The sequence below is a fragment of the Sorex araneus genome, chromosome 3, assembly GCF_027595985.1.
Source record: "Sorex araneus isolate mSorAra2 chromosome 3, mSorAra2.pri, whole genome shotgun sequence".
Taxonomy (NCBI): Eukaryota; Metazoa; Chordata; class Mammalia; order Eulipotyphla; family Soricidae; genus Sorex; species Sorex araneus.
The window spans coordinates 103,578,133-103,593,007 of NC_073304.1; the positions used below are offsets into that span (position 1 = coordinate 103,578,133).

The 14,875-nt window shown below is 56.5% G+C and overlaps 2 protein-coding genes across 3 annotated transcripts; one reads left to right on the forward strand and one right to left on the reverse strand.

Moving 5' to 3' along the window:
• Window positions 1-5,263: 5,263 nt before the first annotated feature.
• On the forward strand, window positions 5,264-7,686 carry SNX22 (sorting nexin 22). Of its 2 annotated transcripts, XM_004611820.2 has the most exons (6): window positions 5,267-5,418; window positions 5,561-5,644; window positions 5,844-5,948; window positions 6,539-6,633; window positions 7,042-7,109; window positions 7,547-7,686. In XM_004611820.2, the coding sequence occupies exons 1-6, from the start codon at window positions 5,344-5,346 to the stop codon at window positions 7,633-7,635; spliced, it is 516 nt and encodes a 171-aa protein (XP_004611877.2). In that variant the 5' UTR covers window positions 5,267-5,343; the 3' UTR covers window positions 7,636-7,686. The 2 variants fall into 2 exon arrangements, with proteins under 2 accessions (XP_054989818.1, XP_004611877.2); XM_055133843.1 differs by lacking the exon at window positions 7,042-7,109 and having other exon boundaries at window positions 5,264-5,418.
• A 1,174-nt stretch (window positions 7,687-8,860) lies between these two features.
• On the reverse strand, window positions 8,861-14,494 carry LOC101542680 (peptidyl-prolyl cis-trans isomerase B-like). The gene is given in 4 exon segments (XM_055133842.1): window positions 8,861-9,000; window positions 9,319-9,503; window positions 11,766-11,859; window positions 13,931-14,494. Coding segments are annotated over 4 exon segments (681 nt in total). The 5' UTR covers window positions 14,210-14,494; the 3' UTR covers window positions 8,861-8,877.
• Between the last annotated feature and the right edge of the window lie 381 nt (window positions 14,495-14,875).

Genomic DNA, 14,875 nt, shown 5'->3' on the forward strand with positions numbered 1-14,875 from the left:
GAGCGAGGAGTAAGCCTGAGCACCACTGCGTATGGCACAGACCCCTTCTCCCTCCAAAGGAGAGTCAGACTAAACAATGCTAGTTTCAAATTAGAAGCCCCACGTTTGAGCTGAGTTTGTGAGAACCCGACAGAGACTCCGACTCTGAGAATGGGAAGCACAGGCGTGGCTGTCACCCTTTTTTAAATTTATTTTATTTTATTGAATCACCGTGAGAAAAATGCGAAGCTTTCAGGTTTAAGTCTCAGTCACATAATGATTAAACCCCCATCCCTTCACCAGTGCACATGTTCCATCACCAAGAACCCCAATCTACCCCCTCCTGCCCCCCAACCTGAGTGGCTAATGATTTTCACTTTATTCTCTCTATACTTCGAATACATTCAATATTTCAATAGAGAACTCACAATTATTATTTGGAATTTCCCCCTCACAGTCAAGCCTGCTGAAAAGGCATCATTTAATGATTTCTTTTCCATTGCTGAGAATGAAGACTCTATATGCTCGTGGCCTCTCGGTTTTGGATTGCTGGTATTTTAGCTCAGTTCACAGTCTAGATGCATTTCTGTAAGAAGCAGCTCTGGGTGCCAAAATGGGTTAGAAGACCTCTCGGATCATAGTCTTTAAGGAGCAGAGGGTCTGTTTCGCGCGCGGCAGCTCCGGATCTCATCTGCGCACAGAGCGTGCCAGTAAACCCCCATCCCCTGATTGCCTGCGAGCCACGTCACTGCAAACTCATACCTCTGGGTTGGGAGTCTTAGAAGTTGGGGCTCGCCACGTGCCTGTCACCCTTTCTTTACCAGGGTTAACAAGAGGCAAATAGCAAGTATCTCTATACTCGAAAATGTAAGTGAAATCTAATTTCTCCCCTCCTATATTTGTCATCATAAAACTGAATTTCTAATGAATTCATAATACATAAAGTCACTTAGCACAAAGCCAATGTTCTATAAATATTTACTCTCATCCTTATTTACCAGAAAGGACAAGAGACTCTGCGGTAACGTTCCCAGAGTCAGCGCCTGAGAACAGGTAGAGCAACCCTCACCCCACACTCTGCTTCCCCCAAAGAAAGCGAAATGAAAGTCTCAAAGAAATCGAAATGATTCCAGATCATTTCATTGCACACGGTAATGCGGTGCAGCTTCAAGGAAAGCCACTGAAATCCAGAACAGAAGAACGTGTGACCCACCACGCCTGGCTTCCAGTAAGCAGTGACCAGGCCCCCCGAGAAGCCTGGCCCTGGGAGTCCTACCTGGGAGAAAGGTCATCACTAGATGCTGACCCAGGAAGGCCAGAGAGGATGAACTTAGACGGGTTTCAACAAGCCGTAAATGTGCTTAGCAATGTAAAAACTAAAGGGGAGTGCTGGGGAGAAAAAGGAAACAAACAATCAGAGAAGGAAAACACAGGAACAGTAATTTTAAAATACACTGGATAAGGGTAACAGCAATTCTGGGTCCTTTGATTTTCAATATGATTCTTACTTCTATTTTGGCACTTGAACCACACCCAGTGGCGCTCAGGGCTTACTCTTTGCTTTGCATTTAGGCATCACTCTGCGGGGCTCAGGGGGCTCTGAGGGTGCTGAGGATGGAACCTTAGGCAGCTGCATGCAAGGCCAGCGCCTACCTGTTTATCCGCCTCGGGCCTTCAATTTGAATTGTATGTTGTTTTTAGCCCGTTTCTTTCTTTTCTTAATTTCTCTTTTGTTTTGTTTAGTTTGTGGGTCACAGGAAGGAAGTACCTTAACCTCTGCCCTATCTCCCAGTCCCTCAATATAAATTTTATATTTATTTATTCATTTATATATTTTTATTTTATTTTATTTTATTTTTGGTTTTTGGGTCTCACCCGGCAATGCACTGGGGTCACTCCTGGCTCTTCACTCAGGAATCACCCCTGGCGGTGCTCAGGGGACCATATGGGATGCTGGGATTCGAACCCGGGTCGGCCGTGTGCAAGGCAAACGCCCTACCCGCTGTGCTATCGCTCCAGCCCCAATATAAATTTTAGAATCAGCTTTTCAATATCAAACAACTGCTGGAATCTTGATTTAGATGATAATAATGCATTTCTGCCCTCCAAATCAGGACACTTAAAAACACAGCAATTCAAACTATTAGCATTGAAGCACAGAATCAGAGGGAAGAACAAAGAACAAAGTCAGTGGCCTGTGGAATAATACCAAACAGCCATTTTCTGTGAAATTTAATTTCCAGGGAGAAAGAAAGAAATAGAAGTAATGGCTGGGCCAGAGCAGCAGTACAGCAGGTAGGGTGCTTGCTTTGCTCTCAGCAGACACGGGTTTGTTCCCTGGACATCCCAGATGGTTCCCTGAGCACTACGAGGAGTGATCCCTGAACACAGACTCAGGAGTAAGCCCTGAGCATCGCTGGGTGTGGCCCCAAACAAAACAGAAATGGTTGAAATTTGTCCAGATTTGATTGAACCTTTAAGCCCATATATCCAAGAAATTTAATGAACTCCAAGTAAAAGAAACAAAAGAGAACTATTTCTTAGAAATGCTTCATGGTTTTCAGTGGCTAGAGCTTGTCCCAATTTTCCTAAACTTACTCTCAACCACTTCAAGTTTCTTTAAATTTTGTTTAAATTCTTTATTGTTTGTTGTTAGTCAATAGAATACAATTGATCTTTGCAGAGCGGTCTTATATCCTAAATGCTGTTGAAGTGACAAAGAACAGAAGGAAGAACTAAAACCACGAAACTTAGAGATCACATAGGTGCATATGGGCACAGAAAAACCCACAGAGAAAAACCCCGTCCGAGCTGAGCCAGACCCCTTCTCTCAGGGGCTGTGACAAGCCTTTCCAGATGACTGTCCCTCTAACTCGGGGCCTCTCGCTTCCTCTTCCATTCTGAGTGACAGCAGCCAGACCACAGGCCCTATGGCGGAAAATGCTGGGTGCAGAGGCGCCAGAGAGATGGTACAGGGGTAAGATGCTTGCTTTGAGACACCCAACCGTGATTCAATTCCCAGCATTTCATATGATCCCTCCAGGCCCGTCAGGAGGGATCCAAGAGCACAGAGCCAGGAGAAATCCCTGAGCACCGCTAGAAATGGTCTAAAATACAACAACATTAAAAAAAATTTTTTTTAAATTCTTTTTTATGAGGGGGCACAGCCAGAGATGCTCAGGGGTTGTCTCTCCTGGCTCTGCACTTAGGACTTACTCCTGGCAGTGCTTGGGGACCCTATGGGATGCTGAGGCTCGAACCCTGGTTGGGCATCTGAGAGGCAAGCACTTTCCTCACTGCACTATCTCTCTATCCCCTTAAAAAAATGCTTCAAGAATGATAGAGTACCTGAGCAGAGAGAGAGAGAGAGAGAGAGAGAGAGAGAGAGAGAGAGAGAGAGACACAGACAGACAGACAGACAGACAGAGAACAGAGGTCTGCATGGGGCCCACCTGGGTTCTGTTGCTTGCACTGCATATGCTCCATTAAGCACTTCCAGGAATGATCCCCGAGCACTGATGGCCTTGGCCCAGATTTTCTGCCCCCCCCCCCACCCCAATGATACAATGTGTGGCAGCCTGGCCCCAGGCCCCAGGTGTAGGGCGGGATCCAGACTAATAGGTCTCCTCCCACCCCAGGGGCGAATAATAGCATCTGCTGTATTGAAAGAAACCTTAGATACTCAAATATGTACCTGAGTATGCCTGGGTTTGTTATTGGGGGTGGGGGTGGGGGGCAGAGGAATAAAGAGGCTGCCAGGAAGTATCACAGGAACATAAGCCTGACTGAGCATATGGGTGGTGCTAAGGAGGGAACAGTCTGCACCAAAATTATCAATCACCAGACGGCAGGCCAGGGCTGGGAGTGAAGGAGCACGGGCTGGAAGTGACACAGAGATGGGGGTTGGGGGGCACCTTGGACATGGGGGGCAGTAACGTGGTGCATCAATACCAGAAAGTTGAGAACTCTGCAACACATCATCTCAACTACAAGAAGAAAAAAAGTTAAAGGAAGGAGGGAGGGAGGAAGGGAGTGAGGGAGGGAGGAAGGGAGGGAGGAAGGAAGGAAGGAAGGAAGGAAGGAAGGAAGGAAGGAGGGAGGGAAGGAGGGAAGGAAGGAGGGAAGGAAGGAGGGAAGGAGGGAAGGAGGGAAGGAAGGAGGGAAGGAGGGAAGGAAGGAGGGAAGGAGGGAAGGAAGGAGGGAAGGAAGGAGGGAAGGAGGGAAGGAAGGAGGGAAGGAGGGAAGGAAGGAGGGAAGGAAGGAAGGAAGGAAGGAAGGAAGGTGGGAAGGAGGGAAGGAAGGAGGGAAGGAAGGAGGGAAGGAGGGAAGGAAGGAGGGAAGGAAGGAGGGAAGGAAGGAGGGAAGGAAGGAAGGAGGGAAGGAGGGAAGGAAGGAGGGAAGGAAGGAGGGAAGGAGGGAAGGAAGGAAGGAAGGAAGGAAGGAGGGAAGGAAGGAGGGAAGGAAGAAGGGAAGGAAGGAGGGAAGGAAGGAGGGAAGGAAGGAAGGAAGGAGGGAAGGAAGGAGGGAAGGAAGAAAGGAAGGAAGGAGGGAAGGAAGGAGGGAAGGAAGGAAGGAAGGAAGGAAGGAAGGAAGGAAGGAAGGAAGGAAGGAAGGAAGGAAGGAAGGAAGGAAGGAAGGAAGGAAGGAGCACACCCGGGTGTGGCCCCCAAACCAAAACCAAACCAAAAAAGACCGTGGATGTTCAGTATGCAGTGATCTTGAAATTTAGGAAAGTTGTTGGGTTTGACATCCGTAAAGGTCAAGATTAGAATATATCGGGGCTTGTAATTAGGAGTAGGGCTGGGTGATGGTTCAGAATTGTGCGGGGTTGAGGGTGCTGTGCCTAGGAGGCAGAGTCCACACCCAGCCCAGTCCTAATCTGCCCTTGGCAGGAGCAGGGGACGCTGGGGAACACCCGGACTGGGCCGGGGGGGGGGGGGTGGGGGGGGCCGGGCGGGGCCTTGGGACTGGGCGGGACCGGGGCTTGCCTGGAGGGAGCAGGGTCGGGCGGAGTCGGGGGCGCGCCCAGGGGTCGGAGGCGGGACTCGGGACCAGGACAGCGAAATGACAGGGCGTGGTGGGAAGGGCCGAGGGGGCGAAGTCTGGGCGGGGCCGACGCTAGGGGCGGGGCCGGAGAGAACTGGGCGTGGCTACGTGTCGAGGGGCGGGGATAAGAGCGGGCCGAGGCCAGACTCCGCGTGGCACAGCGCCCAGGGGCGGGCGGAGATTGGGGATGGGGCTTGGGGGAGTGGGCGGGGCCACTTTTCGGGGGCGGGGCCGGGGCGGGGCCATCCGGCAAGGGCCAGCCGAGACCTCTGAGCTGAGACTTCATTCCTAGCGCCGCGCTAGCGGGCCTGGACCCTGATGCTGTTGGTTCACATCCTGTCTGCGGGCCCTGAGGCCGCGGGGTCCAGGCAGAGTCCAGACAAAGGCCACCTGGTGAGCGGGGCGCGGAGCCGCCTTGGACCTGCCCCGGGGGCGGCGGGTCGGGGTCTCGGCTGAGCCCCGCCTGCGGTGTGGGGAGGCGGGAGGGTCCCGGGGAGGCTTGGCGTTGCCGGGCCGGCCTCACGCGCTCCCGCAGGTGTTCCGGGTACAGGTGCGGTGCGGCGGGCGCAGACACACGCTATTGAGGCGCTACAGCGACTTCCACGCGCTGCACCGGCGGGTGAGGTGCCCTAGGACCCCGACTGGCTCCTGCCCCGAAGCCCTGGGACAGCCTGGCCCCCACCCTCCCGCGGTCCTGAGGCTTGGGGAGGGAGGGGGCGCGTCCCAGCCCGCCCTGCCCTTGGCCCCCGAAGCTGGCCGCCTGCCCCCGCCCCACCCCCTAGCATCTGCACGGGTGTCTGATGGGGACCTCTTGGCAGATCAAGAAACTGTACCAAGTGCCTGACTTTCCCTCCAAACGCCTGCCTGGCTGGAGAAGCAGAGGGCTGGAGCAGCAGCGGCTGGGCCTGGAGGCCTACGTGCAGGTGAGGGGGGTGCCTGGGGGCTGATAGCCTGGTGCGTGTGGGGTTCCCGGGGGGCCTATATGCAGGGCTGTGTGTGTGTGTGTGTGTGGGGACGTTGGAAGGCACCTGGGAGCCTAGTTGTGTGGGGTACCTGGGGGCCCACATCCAGGTATTGTGGGGGATGCCACTGCAGGGGGGACACTGGGCAGGGCGTGGGGATGGGGAGGGGCAAGTCACTCACTGCCCCCAGCGTCTTTGCTGGAGTGACATGGGCCTGAAAATCCCGAGTTGCTGAGACTGAGGGGCAGGCAGGTGCGGGGCAGGGGCAGCTGCCTCTCTCCAGTCTGGGTGCCCCGTGCACTGCTTTGGCAGGATGGGACAGGCTTGACTGTCCCCATGTCAGAGAGTCTCGGAGGAGGATGTGCAAAGTCCCTGGGACGGATTCAGTGCTCTTGTCCTGGAAACCCCGATCCTTTAGGGTGTGGGGTCACACCCAGCTGTGCCCAGGGGCTACTCCTGGCCCTGTGCTGGGTACGGACCCCCTCCTGCTCTGAGGGGCTCTGGAAGGCCCCTGTGTGAAATGGCCCAGCTGGCTGCTCACTGTCCTCCAGGGCATCCTCTACTTGAACCGGGAAGTGCCCAAGGAGCTTCTGCAATTCCTGGGTCTTCTGCAGTCCCCCGCAGACCCCGAGACCAGCAGCTGGGGGTGAGTGCCTTCTAGGTCCGTGGCTTGGCAGAAGGGCCAGGTGTTGGGGGTGGCAGGCTAGGGGCTGTTATCTGCTCCCCTGACCTGATCTGTCCCCGATAAATCAGCAGCCCTTAGAGGTGGTTCCACCACTTAGTCTTGCCCCTTTCTTGACACCCACCCCCAGGAGCTGATTGCTTCTCCTTTTGGCTCTGGGGAAGTTTCTGCCTGGTGACAGCTGGCACTGTGACCTGCGCCTGTCTGCTGCTGCCCCCTGGTGGCCATCCGGGGAGACGGCATGTCCTGCTGGCCACAACTTTCCTGTCCCCCTTTCCTGGGTGGGTCCCTGGTTAGGTGATCCCTGAGTCCAGCAACAGGAGGCCCGACCCCACCCTCCGCTCCATGACTCATGGGCTCTTGCCTTCCTAGCGCACAGCCGTGCCATCCGCCTGTGCTAGGCTTTGGCCTGGATCCCTATGTCCGCGGCCCCACTCCAGGTGAGTAGGTACCTGCCTTAGGAGTCGTGTTTTAGGGTCCAGGTGCACAGAGGAGGGGGAGCCTTACATTGTGGAGGGGTTGGCACCACACTCGGCAGTGCTCAGGAATCACTCCTGGCAGGGTCGGGGGACCATACGTGGTGCAGGACAATGCATGCAAGGCAGGTACCCTCCCTGCTGTCCTATGGCTCCGGCCCGCCTTCCCATCAGCTCCCGCTGCTCCCCTGGGTGTCAGGTCCCTGCTCCTGCGTCCCGAGCCCGCTTGAGGGTCCCCCGGAGAGCATGTGTGGGGAATGGGCGCAGCTTCCCCGTCTCTGGGTCCCAGCAGCCCAGCAGTACGAGCTGAGCTGAGTGCCAAGGCTTTGTCCAGGGTGGCCAGCTGCCCTCACCCCATGGGGCTCAGCCTCTGGGCCCCTCACGGTCGTTCCCTCCCACAGAGCCACTGCCCAGCGTGGTGGTCCGAGGCGTTCTCCAGGGCCTCTACGACAGCCTGCCCGACAGCCAGCCAGAGGCTCGAGGCCACTGACCCCGGAAACAGGCCACCGTCAGCACCGTCACATGCCCCTGTCCTAGCAGCCCAGACAAGGGCAGGGCCACTGTCCTCTAGGTCTGGGCCTGGGGTTTAGCCCCCAAGGCCCAAGATCAGCAGCAGCCCAGGTCCTGTGCAGGACTGGGGACAGGGTGAGGGGACAGGGTTGCTTCGAGGGGGTCCGACTGCTTCGAGTGGGGGTTACTCCTTCACCCCGAGCAGCTGGGTGAGGTGCAGCTGGAGGCAATTTAGACGTGAGGAGCCAACAGTGTTCCTGGGGGACAGCCTGGGGTGGTCCCTGGGGAGAGTGGAGGCTGAACCCCCAGGGACAGGCTGGGTCGGAGTGCAGGGGCACTGCAGGTCCAGGAACCCGGCCCCCACACAGGGTTTCTTGGTTTTTGTTGTCTTTTATTTTTTTTAATTATTATTATTACTGAATCACTGTGAGGTACAGTTATAGACTTAGAAACTTCTGTTTCAGTCATACAATGATTGAGTACCCATCCCTCCACCAGTGCCCATCTTCCACAACCAAGGATCGCAGCATCCCTCCCAACCCCCCACCCCAACCCATCCACCCCGCCCAACCTCTGTGGCAGGGCATTCCTGCCTCTCATTTATTTTGCTCTCTCTCCTTTTGGGTGTTGTGATTTGCAATAGAGGTATTAAGTGGCCATCATGTTCAGTCTATAGTTTATTTTCAACCTGCCTCTCCCATCCCGAGTGGGCCCTCCTAGCACCCTTTACTTAGTGGTCCCTTCTCTATCTGAGCTGCCTTTTTCCCCAGCATGTGAGGCTGGCTTCTAAGCTGTGGAGTAATCCTCCTGGTACTTATCTCTACTATTCTTGGGTGTTAGTCTCCCATTCTGATACTGTATATTCCACAAATGATGCAATCTTTCTATGTCTCTCCCTCTCTTTCTGACTCATTTCACTTAACATGATACTTTCCATGTTGACCCCCCTATATGCAAGTGTCATGACTTCATCTTTCCTAACAGCTGCACTATTGATGTTGTTGTTGTTTCTAACCCACCTTTTATTTATATTGGGCAGGTGGGTTGGAGTTTGTTATAAAACCGCGCCTGGTGGGTGGGTGACCGGGCGTGGGGATGTGGGTGGGGTCTGCTCCCTGGATACCAGCAACACCTAGTGAAACATGGCGCAGAGGCAGTCTCTGCCCTCGGAAGGACCCTGCTGGCTGCAGACACGTGCTCGCAGGAAGTGCTCCCTGCACCTCTATTCCTTGGCGATGGCAAATGGCTTCTCCACCTCGATCTTGCCACAGTTAGCGATGGTCACATCCTTCAGGGGCCGGTCCCGCCCGTCTGTCTTGGTGCTCTCCACCTTGCACACGACCTCCTGGAAGGGGAAGCGGAAGCTGAGGAAGGGCTCCGGAGACCCCGAGCACAGGGAGCTGGAGGCCCCTGGGCCCAGCGCCACTGGGGGCCTCAGCCTTCGGGAGGGTCCCCGAGGCGCAGGCCAGGCTGGGCTTCACAGGGATGGACACAGGCCCCGGGGTTACTCAGAAGTTGGGGTGCACCGAGAGGCTGGCTCCTTCTTCCCGACCCCTCAGCTCTGCCGCCCTGCATGGGTCTGAGTGCGGGGCTGGCTGTGCGGGGTCAACTCTGGCGCTGCCGGGGCCACAGTGCCCCGAGTGCCACCCCCACCTCAACTCACCATGCCCTCGATAACCTTCCCGAACACCACGTGCTTGCCATCGAGCCAGGCGGTCTTGACCGTTGTGATGAAGAACTGGGAGCCGTTGGTGTCTGTGCCCGCGTGGGCCATGCTCACCCAGCCCGGCCCTCAGTGCTTCAGCTTGAAGTTCTCATCAGGGGAGCGTTCGCCATAGATGCTCTTACCTGGGAAGAGAGATCGGGGAGCTTGGTTCCCGGACGAGCAACAGCCGGGTCCTCGGTCTGTGCCGTCCTCAGCCAGCCAGGCGGAGCATGAGGCTCACACACACCTCTGTCCCCTCCTCCCTCTGGTCTGGACATCAAAGCGCTGATGGACGCGGCCCTGGGCAAGGGCTGCTTGAACTTCGCCTCCGGCCATCCCTCGGTGCCCTGGAAGCTCTCACACAGCCCAGTGCGTAAAGACACAAGTCAAACATTCCCGGGACCCTGGTGGAGGGAAGCGGTAGTAGGGGAGGGCCCGGTGCTCGATGCTCGTGCAAGACTCCCCCAAGAGCAGTACTGTAAATCACGGCGCGAAATAACAGTTTAAAAAAATGAAATCTCTCCTGACCATAAATCATAAATTCATTCTGGAAGCCAGAGTTTATGAACAGCCTCTCTGATGGCAGAACTGTGATGGCTTCTACGGAAGGCTCACGTGGGTACTTGCACCTGCTGAGCCCAGTCTGAATCCCCAGCACAACACACTGTCCCTCCCCTAAGCAGGAGAGCACTGGAGGGGGACAGGGGGCAGGTTAGGGGCTGGTACGTGGGCCCCAGAAAGCCAAGTGCCTCTTTCCTAAGAGTGAACAGAAAGGAAAAGTGGAGGGCAGAAGAGACAGTCCAGCGGGGAAGGCGCTTCCTTGCGTGCAGCTGAGGCACTGTTGTCCCTGGCACAGACGGTGGCCTGGATCTGCAGCAAGTGTCACACACCAACCCCGGGAGCCGGGAAACGGCACAGCAGGGACTCCACACCCTGGGACCCGGCTCTGGGATCTCGGCTTCTCCCCACGAGACCCTCTCTGGGCTCCTCACAAACTGGTCCAGCCCCTCCATCACCCCGGACACCCACCAGGGCTTTGGAATGTCACTCAGGACAAGCCCCTGGTCCTGTTCCCGGGTGCTCCATTTCCAGGCCCCCAAGTCTGGCTCTTCGTTTGGGGGATGGTGGGAACTCAGAGGATCGGGTGGTGGTGGGGGGCAATCCCAGGGCCTCCCGTGGGTGACAGTCCATTGGGCTCCACCCGAGCTCACACCTTGACCTTGCCTCACCTTTGCCCACAAGTCCCCAGCCAGGCCGGCTCATCCCTCTCCCTGCCTCGGCCTGAGGCGTGCCCTGCAGGCACCTGACCTACTCCCCCACCCCACAGCTCCGAGCACTGTCCTGGACAGTGAGTGAGCTCAGAGGACTTGCCTCAGAGGCGCTGGGTCCAGTCCTCAAGCTCCTTAGATACGGGACTTGTCCACCCTCTGCACTGGCCTAAGTGCGACCGTCCAGAGACCCCCGGGGCTTCCAAGGAGGATGAAAAACCAGCAAACAGGCTGGAGGGACAGAGCGGGGAGGGTGCTTGCCTTGGGCTCGGTTAATCCGGGTTCAGACCTAGCACCCCACATGGTCCCCGGACTGATCTCCAAGTGCAGAGACAGAAGTAACCCCACCAGGTGGGGCCCTAAACCAAACAAATTATGAGTCTGAACCTTAAATATCTCCTTGGGGCCCATCTGAGTCTCTGGGGCTGGGAGGAAACGGATCTGCTGTGCCAGGGCCGCTGTGCCCTCAGCAGGCACCTGAGTCGGCCCGCCATGTCCAGACGGGGAGAGGGCAGCTGGGAGTCCTCAAGCTCTTGGTGGAGCGTAACTCTGCGTCCCCGCACCCCTGTCCCGAGGGTGCCAGGGCCGTGGAGTGAGATGGGGTGCTGGGACCGGGCCCAGGAGGAGAGTCCAGTGGGCGGGGCCCTTGTACTGCATGTGGCCGACTCGGGTTCGCATCCCCAGCTCCACATACGGTCCCCTGGGCCCCACCAGGAGCCATGGGTTTGTGGTGCCAGAGTGAGAGCACAGCCCGCAGGGCATGTGATTTGCACAAGTCTGACTCAGGTATGATACCAGCACCCCATATATGGTCTCCAAAACACCGCCAGGAGTGATCCCTGAGTACCGCTGGGTGTGGACCCACACCCCTTCCCTGTCACCCCACCCCGAAAGTAAGTTCTAGGGCAGAGAGAGTACAGCTGGGGAAAGCGGTCCCCTCTGGCGCTCTGACCCTCAGTCGGCCCCGTCCCTGGAGCATCCGAGACAGGCCACCCTGGGTGCAGACCGGTCCAGCAGTCTGTGGTTAGGCGGGTAAGGCCAGAGTCGCCAACGCTGGCCGCCTGCCCCTCCTGACTGCTGCTGCTGCGGGCCGGGGGCGTCTCACCCCTCCACACGCCTGCCCTCTGCCAGCATTACCTCCAGTGCCGTCGCCCCGGGTGAAGTCTCCACCCTGGATCCTGAAGCCCTTGATCACATGGTGGAACTTGCTGTTTTTGTAGCCAAATCCTTTCTAGAAAGAAAAAAGGGGGAACAAAGGGCAGGTGAGGAGGCAGCACGGGCTGGGGGACAGGCACACACACACACACCAGAGCTGTTGGGGTCCTGGAGACCCTGGTGGCTGTCAGCTAAGCCAAGGCCCCATCCTCCCCCTTCACCCAGCGCAGAGGGCAGGGTGCGGGCCGTGCAGGCAGCACACCCAGGTTTGATCCCCACACCCACCTGGTCCCAGAGCCCGCCAGCAGTGATCCCTGAATGCAGAGCCATGAGTAAGTTCTGAGCACTGCCAAGAATGGCCCCAAGGAACAAAAAGTGAACCCCACCCCCAATGGGGCTGGAAACAGGCCAGAGAGACAGAACATGAGTAAGGCGCCTGTCTCTCAGGGCCGACCCTGGTTCACTCTCCAGTATCACAGGGGTCCCCCAAGCCATACGGGTCATTTCTGGACACAGAGCCAAGATGAGCCTAGGAGGCTCTGGGCCTCTGGCTCCCTAAGAGTCAGGTTGTGGGACTAGCCCGTGAGCAGGGCACTAGCGCTTCAGGTGGCTGACTCAGGATCAAATCCTCAGCACCTCATAGGGTCCCCCGAGCCACACCAGGCAGGATGGGTTTGTGGAGGCCAGACTGATACAGTTCAGCAGGCAGAGGACTTGCCTTGCTCGAGCTTGACCCAGGCACTCCCATATGGTCCCCTAAGACCCAACAGAAGTGCTCCTGAGAACTGGCAGGTTGGCTCAAGCACCCACCCCACCCCCATCTCAGCCCCCATAAGAATAATTTCTTGGGCAGAGAGCTAGTGCAGTGGGGAAGGTGCTTGTCTTGCATGGGGCTGACCTGGGTTCAATCCCTGGCCCCACATGTGGTTCCCTGAGCTCTGCCAGGAGTGAGCCCTGAGCTCAGAGCCAGGTGGGTGATACCTGAGCCCACTGAGTGAGGCACAAAACCGAAAACCAAAAGGAATAAGCTGTGGCGTGTGTGCAGAGGAAGACAGCAATGGGGCAAAAGGCTGTAGCACGTGAATTACATGTGCAAGTGTGACCCGGCACCTTATCTCTGGGTACAATCCTCAGGCAGGCAAGGAGGGCCCTGGCCCTCAATCACCCGGGGAACCTGTGCCCTAAAAAATGAAAGTGAGCTCACACCAAGGTGTGCAGACATGTATCTGAGGGGGCGGAGGTGATGCGCACATCTGGCCATGCCCAGGGCTGACTGTGGGGCTTGGAAAACCATACGGGTTTCTGGGAATTGAATGGGGTTGGCCACATGCAAGGCAGTGCCCTGCCTGCTGTAATAACGAGCTGCCCCACCCACAGGCTCCAGCCCCTGTATTTTCTTTTCCTGGTTCTGGGGCCACACTGGCAGTGACCAGGGTTTACTCCTGGTTCTGTGCTCAGGAGTCACTCCTGATGGGCTCTGGGGACCATATGGAATTGAGCCAGAGACTGAGTCTGGGTTGGCTGGATGGAAGGCAAATGCCCTCTCCTCTCTGCTGAGCTCCAGCCCCAAGTGTTTTCTTACGGGAGTGTTTATGGGGGAGAGAGGACCCACATCGTTTGGTGCTCGAGGAACCCTGCAGCGATGTGATGCCCAGCATGCTGTATGCCAGGCGAGCGACAGAGCCCTGTACCATCTCTCGAGCCCTCCACAGATATCTTTCCTTTGGTCAGTACATTCTCTTAAAGATGAAAGGTGGAAGCCGAAGAGAGAGCTCAGTGGTAGGCGTTAGACTTGCACTTGGCTGAACAGGGATTGGGAAAGCAAAAAGAAGAGGAGAGAGGAGATAAAAGGAGGGAGGGGAGGGGAGAGAAAGGGAGAGGGGAGAGAGGACAGAAGAGCAGAGCAAGGTGGAGGGGTGAGGAGAGGAGGAGAGGGGAGGGGAAGGGAAGAGAGAGGACCAGAAGGGGAAGGGGAGGGGAGGGGAGAGGAGAGGAGAGAAGAGGAAAGAAGGGTAGGGGGGTAGGGGAGGGGAGAGGAAGGCATCCAGGAAAACAGCTCTGTGGGCTCTTCACAAGGATGGTCCAGGCCTTGGTCCAAGAGCTTCCCCCACCTGAGCTGTTGCCGCTCATCTCTGACGGCCACTTACCTCTTCTGTGGCTAAAGCCCCGACATTATCCACTGTCTTGGGCACAGTCTTCCCGAAGAGACCGATGGCCACCAGGCCAATGTCTTCATCGCCCACGCGCAGGTCAAAGTACACCTGGGGACAGGGGTGCCTGGCACGAGCAGGGGTCTTGCTAGAAGGGGCCTGAGAAGGGGGAGGGGAAGAGGGAAAATGGGCAGGTTGGGGCAGGGAGGGCTGGATGGCTCTGGGGAGGTCAGGCAGCTCAGCCCTCCTGAATGGAAAGGTGGTGACCCTCTTCATGGGCACAGTACTCAAGTTGCTCTAAAAAATGAACCCAAAAACTAAACAAAAAAGCCAGCATTTTTGGTTGAACTAGCTAGTATGGAGCAACTCAAGAATAGATCACCACTGAAGTGGGCTTTGGGCGTTGCAGCTTCCAAAACGTCGGGACACGTGTGTGTTTACCCCAAATAGGATGTTACACAACTCCTGCAGGTCGTGCAAACTTACTGGCACCCACATCCCAAGTCAGTCCCGGTCCCCACCCTGCAAGGCCGGTCTCTTAGACCTGTTTTCCATGGACCTGACTGTGATGTCTGCAGCTTGCCGCCATGTGTGTGTTGTATACAGATGCACGCAGGTTAAGTACGTGCATTTTATAATATGTGCACAGAGAGTGGGTTGGGCCGTGACCTGCAGTGTTCAGGGGCTGCCCTACTCCGCCTCGGGGTCACTCCCCCAGCAGCAGGACTTTGGGGTGCAGGATGGGCCAGTTATCTCGTTTGTACAGAAACCCTCAGGAAGGTCAGGACTAGTTTTCTTATGTCACAGCACGACTTCACAGGTTCACACCCACAGCTGGTGGTGCTTTGTTGCAGGAGGCTACACATGCCTTCTACACTATGGAGCCATGGTAGTATTAAACGTCTTTACAACTTTCTCTTCCTAGTTTTTGGCCACACTCAT